Genomic DNA, 15,401 nt, shown 5'->3' on the forward strand with positions numbered 1-15,401 from the left:
ATAGAAGAAATCCCCTCAATAAAAGGATTTGTTCTGTAAAACTTAGACTCAGTGAAAAGGCTGCACCCAAGGACCTATAGGGCCACATGTGGACTCAAGGCCTCAGGTTCCCCATCCCTGGTCTAGATAGTTTCTAATATCCCTTCCACCTTGAGATCCATCACTGGGTTTTTAGACCTTTGGAAGGATGGTTCAAGATAGTCCAGAATGGTTTAAGAACAAGTTATAGCTATGCTGACCACCACTGCCTTACTTTGAAAACTACATTAAACACCATGCTAGGGTTCTGGCCTGCCATCCTGCCCCAGCACCAAGTATTTCTAGGAGATCCTCTTAGGTTCCTGCTCTCAAGTCCTGAGCCAGGGCTTCTGGAGCTGGACTGAGTCTGACACAGGCCTTCCGGGCTGTGTGCCTACCTCAGTGACAGTAATCAAGGCAGACAACAGAGCAAACGTGAATCCATTTCTTGACAAGATCCAGGACTTTGGGTTTCTGGTGACATTCAACAGGCTGGAAAACACAAACCTAATACAGTGGTTTGAAAGGCTGAGGCTTTTCCAGGGGCAAGAAAATGCTCGACTACTTTTTTTAAAAGTTCATTCTTTTATGAAATCCCTTCAGTGTATCTTAGTGCCTTGTCTGAGCTTTTGCTGTCGCTACTTTTCTTAGGTGAGGTAGAATTATAATGACCAAGTTCCTCCCTTCCTTATTTGCAGAGGTGAAATCCTCCAGGGGGGGAATATGGTGTAAACTGTCTACAGGACAAGCCGGATGGGCTGGGGGATAGTATAGCAGAGACTCAGAGCGGAAAGGAATATCTGAGAACTCAGGATTATAGATTTCAGTCTGAGAGCAACTAATCAGAAGGAATTTATTAAGCACCTATTCTATGTCAGTACTGTGCTAAGTGCCAGACACACAAAAATGGCTGGGAAATAGTCTCTGCCCTTAAGGAATGTACACTGTAATGGGGGAAACAACCTGTTACTTACAGGATATATGTGAGTATGCATATACATATACATATACACACATATAGGAACATGTTGGTATACACATGTATAGACATGTGTGTACACTGTACAAACATGTTTATATAAACATGTGTACATGTAAGTATGGATACTTACGTTTTATATGTGTGTATGTAAATAAAATAAAGAGGAACACACAGCAGGGGGTGTTGGAGGGGGCAGAGAAAGGAAAGGAATTTAGAGGTCTAGTCTAAGTATCTCATTTTAAAACTGAGGAAAAGTGAGAACCAAAGGTTGTGACATATCCTAGTCACACTGTCATGATTTGAACTCAAGCCTTTTGACTCTAAATCCAAGTCTTTTCATTGTGGTGTTACTGAACTGCTCTCTCCCTTTTTAAATTCTTTGTCTGAAATGATGACTCTGGTGCAAGGGCAAGGGGATAGATTTAGAAACGGTGACAGAAGTTAGCAATACTTTTAAAATGTTACTGTTTGGGATGTGAATTTCTGTTTGAAAAAAAAAAAATCTGTCCTCTGTGTCCGACTCCACTAACATCCAGTTTTCCTTGCCTTTGGTGAGCTGCAGAGATTGGCACTGGCCTTAAGACGATGAGGAAGCCCTGAGCAGATCCTTCCTCCATGTTCCCTTCCACGTACGGCCTCTGGGTGCTCTGTGACCCTGAAAGGGTTTGATTTTTGTGTGACTATTAACCATGTCTTATGGATACACTCTTCCAAGAGTAAGAATGTGTGCGTGTGCATGTGTGAAAGAGACACACACAGAGACAGAGACAGACAGACAGAGAGAGACACAGAGAAAGAGACACAGAAAATAGAGACAGAGAGATGGAGACAGACAGAAAGGAGACACAGAGAGACAGAAAGACAGAGAGAAAGGAAAGACAAAGTGAGAAAGAGAGGAGAAAGGGGACACAGAGAGACAAAAAGACTGAAAAAGAAACATAGACAGAGGAAGAAGGGGAAAGGGAGAAGAAGAGAGATTGACACATTGATTCTCCCTACATTAGGTGGAGACAGGAAGTACTCCACATCCTTATCTTCTGTTGTGGGTTGGTTACAAATAACACACCTTGCCATTTCAGTTCAAAGAAATGCTCCTACAGCAACAACCACAGTGTGTGAGAGTTTTTTCTGGTAGACTTAGATTTTTGTAATAACACAAGAACTTCTTACCAAAAAAAAAAAAAAAATCCCAATGGAGGATCTCAAGGCAAAATGCCTGCCACACTCAGAGAGAGAAATATGGAAGTCACTCACACATTGTAGCAGATCATGTTTGTGTATGTGTATGTGTTTGTGTATCATGTTCTGATTTGTTATACGATTTCTTTCATTTATCTTAGTCTGACTACATAGCATGACTATAGTGAAAATATACTCAATAGGAAAGTATATGTAGAATCTATACAGAATTGTATGCAGTCGTGGGGAGGGAGGGGGGTAGTGGGGAGTAGGTGGGGAGGGATAAAATCGCAATTGTATGGCAGTGATTGTTAAACATTACAAAATAAAAAAAAAAAAAAAAGAAATGCTCCTGCCCTCTTGCCTGGAGATTCCCACATGGCCGCTGCATAAGTAGTCATTCACATCTCCAAGAGGAATCCGAATAACAAGAACTCATTCTGGGCAATGGGACCTAGGTACAGTGGAAGGTGTGCTGAATTTGGTGTCCAAAACCCCGGCTTTGAATTCCAGCTTTACCACTTTGAACAACTTGTGCAACAAGTCATGTCAGATGAGGCAAGTCTCATCACCTCTCTGGGCCTCAGTTTCTGCATTTGCCAAATGAGGGAGTTGGATTAAATGATCTTTTTGGTCCCTTCTGATTTAAGGATCTAGGAACCTCTAACCTGTCCAGCCAGTACCTGGGCAGAAAATCCCTTTAAAATAGCAAATTTTATATTGGTCATTCAACCTCTGCTTGCAATCTCCAATGAGGAAAAACTCACTAGCTTACAAAACAGGTCATTGTACTTTTCAACAATTCCAGTTTTATACACACACACATACATACACACACGTACACATACACCCACAATATACACACATATATACATATATACACATATGTATATATGTGGAATATGTGTATATGCATATGTGTATGTATGTATATATATATGTATATAGCTCTATCTATCTATATATTCCTAATTAGAAAATGTTCCTCCTTTATATGTCTCTCTATAACTTTGGCAAATTGCTTTCCTCAATTTACTCATCTGTAAAATGTAAAATATGGCTAACAAAACAATATTACTGGATTGTTGTGAGCTTCCAATGACTAATGTACGGTCTCATTGTTTCTAGCTCTGTGCTCTACACCCAAGCAGGCAGGTCTGCTGTACTCTGTACCATTCAGACCCCATCTAGGGGGTCATTACTAGGTACTATATTTTGGGAAGGGTATCTCGTAAGAAGTTCAAGTATGCCTGGAGGGAGGTAACCAGGATGGTGGGAAGGATAGAGGCCGAGCCTGGAAAGGATCAGTTGAAAGAACTGAAGATATTCAGCTGGAAAAAGAGAGAGGGATTATATACCACAGATCATCAGATGGAAGAGGATTGAAACTTGCTAGCTACCCCTGGCTTGGGATGGCAGAACCAAAGGTAAGGGCAGGAGACTGTACAAAGGGAGGATTTATAGGGGAAAAAATCTTCCTGAAAAATTAAAACTGCCTAAAAGTGAAATGAGCTGACCTAGGAATTAATGGGTTCTCCATCATCCAATATCTTCAAATCATGCTGAATGACCACTTGGCAAATGAGAGTCCCATTCAAGAACTTCACAGGCCTTGAGTTTAAAACCTAACTTGGTCACTCCCTATTTGATGTAAGGCAATCCACTTAACCTCTCTGAGACTCAGTTGCCTTATGTGTAAAATTGGAGGGGACCAAGATTAACTAGGCGGCCTTACAGTCTCTTCCAGCCCAAGATCTGTAACCTCTGAGGTCCCGTCCAATTCTGATATTCTGCAATTCTTCCTCCCTTTGACAAATCAAACCAACGAAAATTGTGTTGAAAATAGAGCAGAAGAGGTTTGAAAGAATGCTAACTCTAAAGCCAGAGGGTCCAGGTTCGAATCCTGCACTCTATCATTCCCTTCCTATGTGACCATGGACATGTTATTTCCCCTTGGTGGCCTCAGTTTCCTCATCTGTAAAATGAAGAAATATTCTCACATGCTCTCTCAGGTCTCTTTCAGTTCTAAGACTATGATCCAACATCCAAGAGTTAAGCTGCCCATGATTAACAGCACAAACAAACAAAGCAACCTATCCACCAGGGAAACACAAGAAACACCAGGTTAGACTCAACCAAAGGTTATTGTCAGAGGGCATGTGCAGATGAAGGGGATGCTAACCTGTCCTGCTGTGTATCATCACTCAGATACTTCATCACCATCTGGTCATGCTCAAGGTTATGTGAAATCAGTTTGGTCTCATATCAGAGACACCTCCTATCAGATCCCCTTTCACCAATAATTTGCACCTGCAGCCCTGTCTGAGGCTCTACCTGTAAAGACACAATCCGCTGTGGCCCAGAGGGGTAGCCTACACCAAAGAGATTCAATGATGTGTAGGTAGTAGGTTCCATCCCCTCTGCCAATCTCTCCTCTCCCCCTCTCAATTCAACCATGATCTTGGACATACCATTTTACCAAGATGAACCTCAGTCCCCTTATCTGTAGAATGGGGGTTTTCTTTTCGTCCAGACCTTTGTCTGGAAATGCCTATGACCTAAGTATATGCATGGCTAACTGCCAACTTACATTCATAGAGTTGCCTGGGGCACCGAGAGGTCATCCAGGGTCACATACACAATATATGTCAAAGGCTAGGCTTGAACCTATATCTTCTTGACTACAAGATCAGAGCTCTAACCACTATATTGCGCTGCTTTTCAAATTAAAGAAAGTAATCTTTAAACTGCCTGTTGCATAGGATTGATGGAAACCAAATGAGGTGAAACACTATTGTTGTTATCGTCACTAAATTAATTAGCCTTCGTTGATCAGAGGCAGTAGTGTGATGTAGAAGAAAGAGAGCTGGGTTTGGACTTTACTAAGGAGAAGCAGTGTGGTGCAATGGAAAAGCCATTGTTATTCCAGTGAGAGGACCAAGATTCAAATTCTGCTGCGGGCAGTTACTATCTGTGGAACCTTGGAAAAATAACTTCACATCTCTGGGCCTCAGGTTTCTCACTTGCAAAATGACCAAGCTGAATTTCTTGCTGTCTCTAAATCTATAATCTTTCTCATCTGTTAAAATGAGTTTAGTAATATTTATACTACCCTTTTCAGATAGTTAGATGATCTGTAAAGTCCCCTCCAGTTTTGAAACCCATGACCCTAAAATAGCATCATTTCCCTACTTTAAGTCTCAGTTCCTTATCTTGGGGCAGCTAAGTAGTGACATGGATAGAAAGATAACCCTGGAGTCAAGAAGACCCGAGTTCAAATTCAGCCTCAGATGCTTACTAGCTGTGTGACCCTAGGCAACTCACTTAACCCTGTCTGCCTCAGTTTCCTCATCTGCAAAATGAGCTGGAGAAAGAAACAGCAAACCACTCCAGTATCTTTGCCATGAAAAGCCCCCAAATGAAGTCACAATGAGACAGACAAGACCGAACAACAGCATTCCTTATCAATACAACGAAGGAGCTGAATTAGAATATCTCAAAGGTCCCTCCAGGTTCACTATTTTTGTGATTAACCTGAAAAGCAAAATGAGATTTAGATTCCTAGGGATGAACAGACCCAAAGGCTTAAGGCATGAACTGGAAAGAGTCCTTTCTCAAAGGGCACCTCTTTCCTCTACTTCCCCATGTGCTAATAAGCCACTTGGACTCCTTGATGACACTGACTGTCAGAGAAGGAGCACACTGTATGTTTGCTAGTCAGTGTCTTAGAAGAGAACTATTCTTCTACAAATCAGTGTATTTAATCAGTGGGCACGCACTACGTATAAGCCCCGGAAGTTCCTCCAGTAAATAGTTTTCTAAATGCAGGAGCTATAACGCAAGAACCACTGCGTCCAAGGCAGGTGACATGAATGGCTGTAAGTCAAAACCATTTCCAACGGGCAGAAAGAGCACATATTTGGATTGTGAATATGGGCTTGATTTTGGCCTGTTTTCTCAACTTTGAAATGAGGAGGCTGGACTAGGTGACCTCCCAGGTATCTCCCAGCTCTAGAACTCTGATCTCTTCTATGGAAAACCAATGACCCCTACTGTGTCTCTGTGTTGGACCACAGGGCCTAGCAACGTGGGGATGGTGTAAAGAACCCTGAACTTGCCAGTCAGAAGATGGACTCTGTCCAGGCTCTGCCACTCAACAAGTGATGCAATCTTGGGAAAGTCATTTCCCATCTCTGGGCCTCAGTTTCCTGATCTGTCAAATGAGGTCAGCAGAGATCAGTTCTTAACATAGGATTTATGAATTTGTTTTAAATATATACATACATATACACACATATATATGCATATATACACGTATATAATATATATTCACACACATACATGTGTGTATATACATATATATTGGACAACTATTTAAATAACTGGTTCCTTTTATAATCCTATGCTATGCCTTTAAAACATTCTTCTGAGAAGGGGTTCATCAGCTTCACCAGGCTGCCAAAGGGGTCCCCAACACCCAAACAAGGAAAGTGATCGCTGAGATGCCCTGCAGAAATGGCAGCCTTGGAGGTCTGTGGACTATCTGTCCAATTTCTCCAGCCCCCTCATTTAACAAATTAAGAAAGTCGGTCCTTAGAAGTTTCTGGTGACCCTGGATCTCCAGGCTTCTACTTCATCTAGCCCCGACTATGCACCTCGAAAAGAAAGCAAGCAACAGTCAAGTTAATCATTCCAAACTCTCCCAGACGGAAGCTAAGCCATACCTTCAGCACACTCCACTACCTGCCTGAGAGTTTAAAGGGACCGAGGTTCTCGATTTCTTTTGTGAATTAGAAAAATCACTGCTTGGTACGGTTAGCACCGATTTCCAGTCTGCAAAGTCCCAACACACTTTGGGAAGGGGAGGACCTACGAGAACGTCAATCAGTCCCCAGGTCCTGGTGGGGAAACTGAGACTCAGGAAGTGTGAAAGCCACACAAAAGGTACGGCAACACGAAGCTCACGGGGCTGGACAGCACTCGAAGGTCTGCCAGGAGCGGAACCGGGCAGGAAGGACTTTCCGGCTCAGCCCTCCAGCCCCCGACCATCTGCGGGCTGGAGCGCGCAGGGAGAGCACACAGACACATGGATATACCCTGGACAGGGCGTGAGCTCCGCCCCGGGCGCAGGGAGCCTCCTGCTCGCTCCGCTCCCGAGGCACAGGGACCCCCGCCCAGCTGCAGCCCCCCGGCCCCCGGGCCCACGCCACGCGTGTATGCATGCGTGCGTGCGCCCAGGCCAGGGGAGCAGGAGGTGGGGAGGCGGGGAGGGGCGGAGGAGAGCAGGAGAGCAGGACAGGAGGACAGGAGGACAGGAGGACAGGGGGGAGCAGGGGCCGCCCTGCGCGCTCGCCGCAGCCCCGGAGGAAGGCAGGGCAGGAGAGCGGGAGGACGAGGACGGGCCGGCGGGCCGGCGATCCCGGCCCCAGCCCGCGCAGGCCACGGAAGTTGGCTTCGGCCCCTCCCGCGGCCGCCCCCAGACTCACTTACCCCCGGCGCTGCTCAGCAGCAGGCACAGCGGCCCCAGCAGCCACATGGCGCGGCCGCCGCGGCTCCCGCTGCTCCCCCGCCGCCGCCGCCGCCGCCGCCGCCGCCTGCCCGCCGGCCTGCAGAGTAGCTGGCCAGGCCCGGCCCGGCCGCCTCCTCCCCCTCCCCTCCCCTGCCCTCCCCTCCCCTCCCCTCTCCTCCTCTCCCCCCCCTGGGCCCCGCCCCTCAGGGCCCCGCCCACCGCGCAGCCCCCTCCGGGCCCCGCCTTCCCCTCTGCTCCCCAGCCCCGCCCCACAAAGTTTAGTGGGAGCCTCGGAACTGCTACGAGCTGCACCTCCTTCCCCTCCCCCACTCTGGGCTCCCTAGAAGGAAGGGGGCCTGGGGAGCCCTGGAGCGAGGAGCGGAGCTGGGACGCCTCGCACCCCGCCTGGATGCTGTAGCAGCTGCCCTTCCTGCCTGGCTCCCTCCCTTTCCCAGTGCGCCCTGAGACTCCTTCCCTCGTCCTTTGTTCCCTTTTTCTCCCGTCTCCTTGCCCTCTCTGCCGCCTCTCTCCTTTCCTCTCTTCCCCTTTCTTTCCCTTCTTTTTTCTCTCCCTTCTTTCTCCTTTCCGTCTTACGTTCTCTTCAGACTCATTCTAGAAACTTGCCTCTCCCTACCCCACCTCCCTCCAGGCAACACCCGTTCCCCCCAAAACAACACCACCAACAACTCGATACGCGCACCTCCCTGTCTGCTCTGAAGCCTGCCCTGGGCACTTTGAGGGAGAGTGGGAGTCCCGGGGGCAAACTCAGCACGCGTGGATGGTCAGCTGGGTAGTGCTAGGAGCTGGACGCAGCAATCCGCCCCCGCCTGTGCCCGCCTCCCCGACCCTTGCCCAAGTCCGCCGAGGTCTGGAAGGAGGATAGCTCTCGGGGCGGCTTCCTCCCGAGAATGCTCAAGCACCTGGTCCAACGTCAGGTGTTTCCTGAACCCTGCCCCCATGCTAGCCCAGGTGTTAGCTAGCGCTCCGCTCCTTGAAATGACTGTATAACTTGTAGTGTACTTAATGCTTCATTATCTGTGCATGGGGTGTATCTCCCCAGTAAGATACGTGTTCCTTGAAGGTAGGCACTGGTGAGCTTTTTTCGGTCTCTGCCTCCTGAGCAGGTGACAAATTCAAATGCTCCGATGGAAATGGATTGTCATGCTTTTAGATGTCAGGGCAACCCTTGTTTTGCTGAACGCAAGATTTAGTTACTAGGTAGGGCATTGGCCTCAAATCAGAAACACTGGGGTTCGAATCCTCCCTCATATGTTTACTAGCTATGAAAATGAGGCATTATTTAACCTCTGTGCCTCAGTTTCCTCAACTGTCAAATGAGTCCTTTGCCTCCAAAGTTCCTACCAGCTCTAAATCTATGATCTTATGAAAATTCACCACAACGGGTCCACCTTGAAGGCCTTCTTGGAGTCCAGCATTGAAGCTGTACACTTGGAATCCCTTTTCCTCACCATTTGGCTAGCTCATTCTCTCTTCCCATCATACATTTCCCATACATACATGATGACAACTTTTATTCTTATTCTTTGAAGTCTCTCATTGGTTGTGAGCTGTACGCCTCATGGGTCTGCTATCGCCTTCTGTAAAATGTTTTGGTGTTTTTTTTCAATTCTTTGGAGACTCGTGCTCCATGTTTCAGTTATACAACTCTAGTAAAATACAGGTGTTTAAAAGATGGACCTTAGTTTCCCCGGAGAAACTTGAGGCCGTTGGCATGGTCCTGCAGACAATCCAGCCCATCTGTCCCTCCTTTTTAAATTCTGGACCAATATCATTGTCCATTTGAAATATTTGTCCCAGATAATCATAACAATAGTAATACTCTGTAAGTAAATAATAAAACTGCATGCCTGGGGGCATATAAGGACAAAACTAAGATCACAATCAGAAGAAAAATAGAAAATATCTACACAAATTTTTGTATCACACTGTTGCCAAGATGGGCAATCAATATTCTCTATTCATTCAGATTGCTCTCCGACATGGTTGGATCAATTCACAAATCCACCAACAATGAATTAAGGTCCCAATTTTTGCACATCCCTTCCACCATTTGTCATTTTCCCCTTCTATAATTTTAGCCAGTTTGATAGGTGTAAAATAATATTTCAAGATTGTTTTAATTTGCATTTCTCTAATCAATAATGATTCAGAGCATTTTTATATGACTATAAATTGTTTTGATTTCTTCATCGGAAAACTGCCTGTTCATATAATGTGACCATTTATCAATTGGGGAATGACTTACTCTTATTTGACAAAGGTCAAATTCTTTTGAGTGCTTGCAGATCTCCTCCAGGACGTTCCACAATGTTCCAGGGTTTGATGTAAGCAGGAGCATCTGGAGGACCTCAATATCCATAGAGAATCCCACATCAAGTTGGACTTCCCCCTGGAGCTTTTTCATCCCATTGGGTAGCTCTTGTTTCTTAACTTCCTTCAGACTGACAACTACCAAACTGTGTGCCTGTCTCCCCATCTATATCAAACCTTTGTGAGATTCATCAAAGATGTCTTCCATGATGGTATTAATGCCAAGTTCACAGTGATAGTCAACAACGGATAGCACTTTACCATCATGCAAATGACTGGAAGATGTCAAGAACATGATATCCCATTGTTTGTTTTATGATTTTGAAGGGGGAAAAAGCATTAAAAAATATAACCTTGAAGCACAAGTAGATGGGTCTCATAAAGATTTGTATAAATGGGAAAGTAGATTGTTGTTAAAGTTGATATAAAACATTGTTACTGTTTTGTTTTCAACCATGGAAAACAATAGAGCCACCAAACTTTGGTTCTAACATCACAGTCCTGGATGTGCTTATGGAGAAAGCAGGAATGGCATATAAAAGAACAAAGACAGGAAAAGCAGCCAGACTGAACCAAGTATACACAGAAGAGATCTGTGCTCGAGGTGACACAATTGTGAGATTCATAAGGCACCAACAGGAAGGCAAGGTGTAAAAACAAATCTGGTACCTTGTTCCTACAGAAAATAAAGTGGATGGGAGGAACATTTCATATGGTTGGCACCTAGTGAATGTTTATTGAATTGAACCGAAAGATGTTTTTATTTTTTAAAGAAACATTCTCTGCTCTCAAAGAGTTTCCATTACGGGAAGAACCCAATTTGAGTATTCTCTCTCCACTCTGCATATCTATATCACAGAGTGATTTGTAAACCTTAAAGATCCACAGAGATTGGGAACATTTATTGTGTTCCTACTGATAAATCAGATCTGATCCCTGGCCTTAACTTCTTGAGGCCAGGGATCAGATTGGATTTATCAGTAGGAACACAATATATATGTATATATATACATATGTATACACACACACACACACACACACACATATATATATACACATATATATAATTATATATATGTGTATATATATATATATATGTAATGCATTATATATATGTATTTACATAATGTTTTCAAGTTTGCAAAGCGCTTCACACATATTATCTCATTGTATTCTCACAATAACTCTGGGCTGGGGTTCATTACTGTTCTGTTTGGCAAATGCATCAAATGACCCCCTAGACCTAGACACCCAGACAGCCCCACCCTGGACACCTTGTTGCCATCTTTCCTGCTGCCAGTGCATCCTTCCCTCTCCCCTCTGCCCCCCATCCCCGCTGTTTCCCAGTTGTAGAACAGAAATGGAATCAATATAGCCATTGTTAGAGGAGACACTTGATCAACTCCCCTGTGGTTCCACTCATCACCTTAGTGATTTTCCAAATTAAAACATCACTTTCAAGGCCACCAAACCACTACTAGTCTTGTCTTTCACTCTTATAACTTCTTGGTGTATATAGTAGATGTTTAATAAATTATATTTTCTAATACATTCATTCTTCATTCCATACTGAGAAATTCCTATGCCAATGAAATCATGAATCCAAACTCAAAACTCTGTTGGTATCCATCTTCTCTCCAAGCATAGTTGAGGTGACACCTCCTTTGCGAGGCATTTTCTGATCCCTCTAACCCCTGGTATTTTAGTGCTATCTCCCTGTTATTGCTTGATATATACTTTATAACTACCGATCTATGCATATCTTGTGTCCCACACTTGCTTCTAGAGGGCAGGGATTTCCTTTTTGTCTTTGTATCCCTAACACCACGGTGCCTTGCTCTGAGTAGGTAAGTGTTTTATAAATGCTGGTGAATTGGTAAACAGGATCTTACCAACAGTCACTCCTAGAGATACCATTATAATAATTATTATTTTAAATAAACTTGTTCCCGTGGAGGCAGCTAAATGGGACAGTGGGTAAAATATTGGATTTGGAGACAGGAGGATCTGAGTTCAAATTCTGCCTCAGATGCTTACCAGTTATGTGACCCTAGAGAAGTTACCTAATGGCTCTCAACCTTGGTTTCCTCATCTGTAAAATGGAGATAACCATAGCAGGGTTATAAGGGTCAAATGAGATAACATATGTAGAGTTCTTTTCAAATATCAAATTGCTATATAAATTCTTATTATTGTTACTGTAATTACTAACATAAAGGAGAGATATATTCTTAACTTTGACAGTGCAATTGACTCTTTATTCCCTCTCCATCTTGACTCTATTATGTTATAGTCACTGTGTATTGTATCTTCATTTTTTATCCTTTTATACATGCGTTCCCCTCTTTCTCTGACTTCTTCCTATTGGTCAATATTTACATGTATGTATACATTTTAGTCTAGTCATTCCCCAACCAATGGACACGTTTTATTTCCATCTCTGTACTATCACAGAGAATGCTGCTATGTACTTTCCTTGCTGTTAATGACCCCCTTGGATCCCCTTGGGATCTCTGGGTCAAAGGGTATGCATAAGTTAGGAACTTTAGTGGAAGAGACTTTATCTATCATTTTATTAGGTCATAAACTTGGGTGCACAAAAAAAGACTTCTAGTATGTGTAATAGTGGCTGAGAAAAATGCTGAGCACAAATGTTCTACTAGCTGAAAATTTAAAGTCAGCTCCAAGCTGCCATATATATCTATCTATATATCTATATCTATATACACACACACATATATACACACACATATATGTGTGTGCATGCATATACGTGTATTATATGTGTGTATATATAAATATATTCAATAGACAGGTAGATAGATAGTCACACTAATCCACAGAGAAATACTGTGGGGAACAAGCAGAATCCTTGTAATTCATGTTGAACGTAGCCACTAACTTGCTGGGGACAGATGCACTGACTTTTATTAATGAAGTGTATGTGTCACCCCAAAGCACGAATGTTTTTTGACCTATTTTAAAAAGCATGCAGTTTATTATTTACTGGAATGCTTTGCTTTTATTGCCACTTGAATACAGTTGCCTAAGTCTTTAAAAGGGTGGTTTTTCATGGAGGATGAGCCTGGGAAACAAGAATGATGCCAAAGGGAAATGAACTTGACTTACCTGGCAATGCAGTGGAGAGAGAACTGTGGCTCTCTGGTCGAGAAGACCTGGAAACAAATGTCACCTCTGACACATACTACGTCATCATGGACGAGGCACTTATCTTCTCAGTGTGCCCCCTCCCTCCTCAACAATTCTTTAAGTCTACAAATTACAGAGGAGTTGCTGATTTGGATTGGCAGATGGAATTTCTAAACAAGGTCTTCCCCAACACTGAAGAAATCAGAAATCCAGACCCTCCCACTCCTCATAATGTGTATTATGACCAAACATTCTGGATTATGCAAATATTCTGTTCCATTGTCTTAATAAGTCAAATGACCAAGAGAAATGCAATATTAGACTGTCATATCCCAAATTGGGAATTCAGAAATGAAGTTCATTATAGGTCGATGCAGACTTTTGTTTAGAACATTTTTATCAGGGTAGTATTTTCACCCTCTTTAATTGGGAAGTGGAGGGGGGGACTCATAATGACAACAGCTATATTCATTAGTAAATCAGACATTTATTAAGCACCCACTGTGTGCGGAGCATTGTGTTAAGAGGTCCTGGGGGAGATACAAAGGTTTAGACATAGAACCTCCCCCTCAAGAAGCTTAGAGCCTAGACATTGAGAAAATTCTTATATATAAGAATATTAAAGAATTACAAAGCCAAGTACCACATATGTGGCTGTACTATATATTAAATACATTTACATACCATACATCTATCTTCTTATATCTATATGTTGGGAATCCTAGCATCAGTACATAGCATTGTGCATGGCATGTAGTTGGCACTCAATATATGTTCATTGATTGATCAATCCATAGTTTCATGGGTTGGTCCTTCTTCCCTCCATGTGGATGGCCACACTTTTGTAACTTAATATGTGGCCTTCAGAATGGCAGAGGATCAAGAATGAATTACCTTTTTTAGCACTTTTGTCAGGTGGTCATCCAACATCTAATAAGGAGGAATCCATTACCTCCAAAGACAATCCATTCCATTTGTTGATATGTCTAATAGTTAGGAAGATTTTAAATATTTTCTTTTATTAACTAAATAACTCTTCCCTACAACTCTCTCCCACTGCTTCAGATTCTGCCTTCAGTGGCCAAGCTGACAAAAACCAATCCTTCTTCAACAAAGAAACTCTTCAGATACTTAAAGCTAGTCATCACATCTCATAAGACCAAAGATCTAGAATTGGAAAGGACCACAGAGGCCCTCCAATCCAAATCCCTTTAATTTTACAGATTAGGAAACTGAGGCTCAGAAAGGTGACTTGCCTCAAGTCACACAGGAAATAAATGGCAAAGTCAGGGTTTGAACCCAGGCCCACCTCCTCCAGAGTCATTGATCTGTACCAGACTACCACTCAGAACCTGAGTTCAGTTGGTGTGGTCTTCAAGAACCTAGGTCACACCCACACCACAATGAAACACTGGTAGAGGACTTTCAGGAAGGTTAAGTCTGTCATTAAAAAAGATGAATTTTATGGAAAATGTTTTCCCTAGCAAGCATAAACATTATCTTTGGGGATTTCTTGGCTATGTTTGCTCATGGGCATAGTGTAGTGTACTAGCATATCCTGTGTCAATTGGTCCCAAACAATAGAATTCCATACTGATGTCAGAGCATTAAAGCAGCTTCTGGAAGCGGGAAATACCCAGTGTACATGTATTCCTGGACTGAACCTGCTAAAGAGAAAAGGAAGATCTCTTAAACAGTGATAATTTCCTGAATCAAATAGGGGCATCATGAGACGGTTCCCCAGTACAGGAGAGCTATCTTGTGCCTTGCCCTTTCACTGTTATTTTGTTTGAAATTCACTTAACTGCACTTGTTTTATTTGTTTAAATTAATTTTATAATGATCAAGAATTTCATTTATTTTCTTCCTATGCCCATATAAAAAAGAAAGAAAAAAGAACAAGAAAACCCTTATAACAACTTTGCCTAGTCAAGCAAAACAAATTCCACCATTAGCTGTCTCTAAAAATGTGTAACTCGTTCTTCATCTTGATTCCGTTACTCCTCTGCCACTGAAAGGGTAGCATTCTTTGTCATTCAGTCTCTGTAATAACTGCTGCTCATTGCCTTCAATCAGAATTCTTAAGTCTTTCAAAATTGTTTGGTTTTACAATGTTATTATTATACTTTAAATGATTGTGGCTTTGCCCCCTTCACTCTACCTCAATTCATACAGGCATTGTGAGGATTTTCTAAAATCATTTCTTTCATCATTCCCTAGAGTACAGCAGTC

General features: G+C 43.1%; 1 protein-coding gene across 4 annotated transcripts in view; it reads right to left on the reverse strand.

The window, feature by feature from the left end:
* LDLRAD3 (low density lipoprotein receptor class A domain containing 3) overlaps nt 1-13,336 on the reverse strand; it is a 272,380-nt gene extending 259,044 nt beyond the window's left edge. For 2 of the 4 annotated variants that reach the window (XM_072619137.1, XM_072619131.1), the window contains exon 1: nt 13,149-13,336. Coding sequence is in view for 2 of the 4 variants with exons in the window: in XM_072619134.1 (XP_072475235.1) it covers nt 7,670-7,715 (46 nt within the window). In the remaining 2 variants the exon portion in view is untranslated. Of the gene's footprint in view, nt 1-7,669; nt 7,775-13,148 lie in introns of those variants that run through there. The other 2 variants (XM_072619134.1, XM_072619132.1) reach the window with 1 other exon arrangement.
* Between the last annotated feature and the right edge of the window lie 2,065 nt (nt 13,337-15,401).

This window comes from Notamacropus eugenii, chromosome 6, assembly GCF_028372415.1.
Source record: "Notamacropus eugenii isolate mMacEug1 chromosome 6, mMacEug1.pri_v2, whole genome shotgun sequence".
Classification (NCBI taxonomy): Eukaryota; Metazoa; Chordata; class Mammalia; order Diprotodontia; family Macropodidae; genus Notamacropus; species Notamacropus eugenii.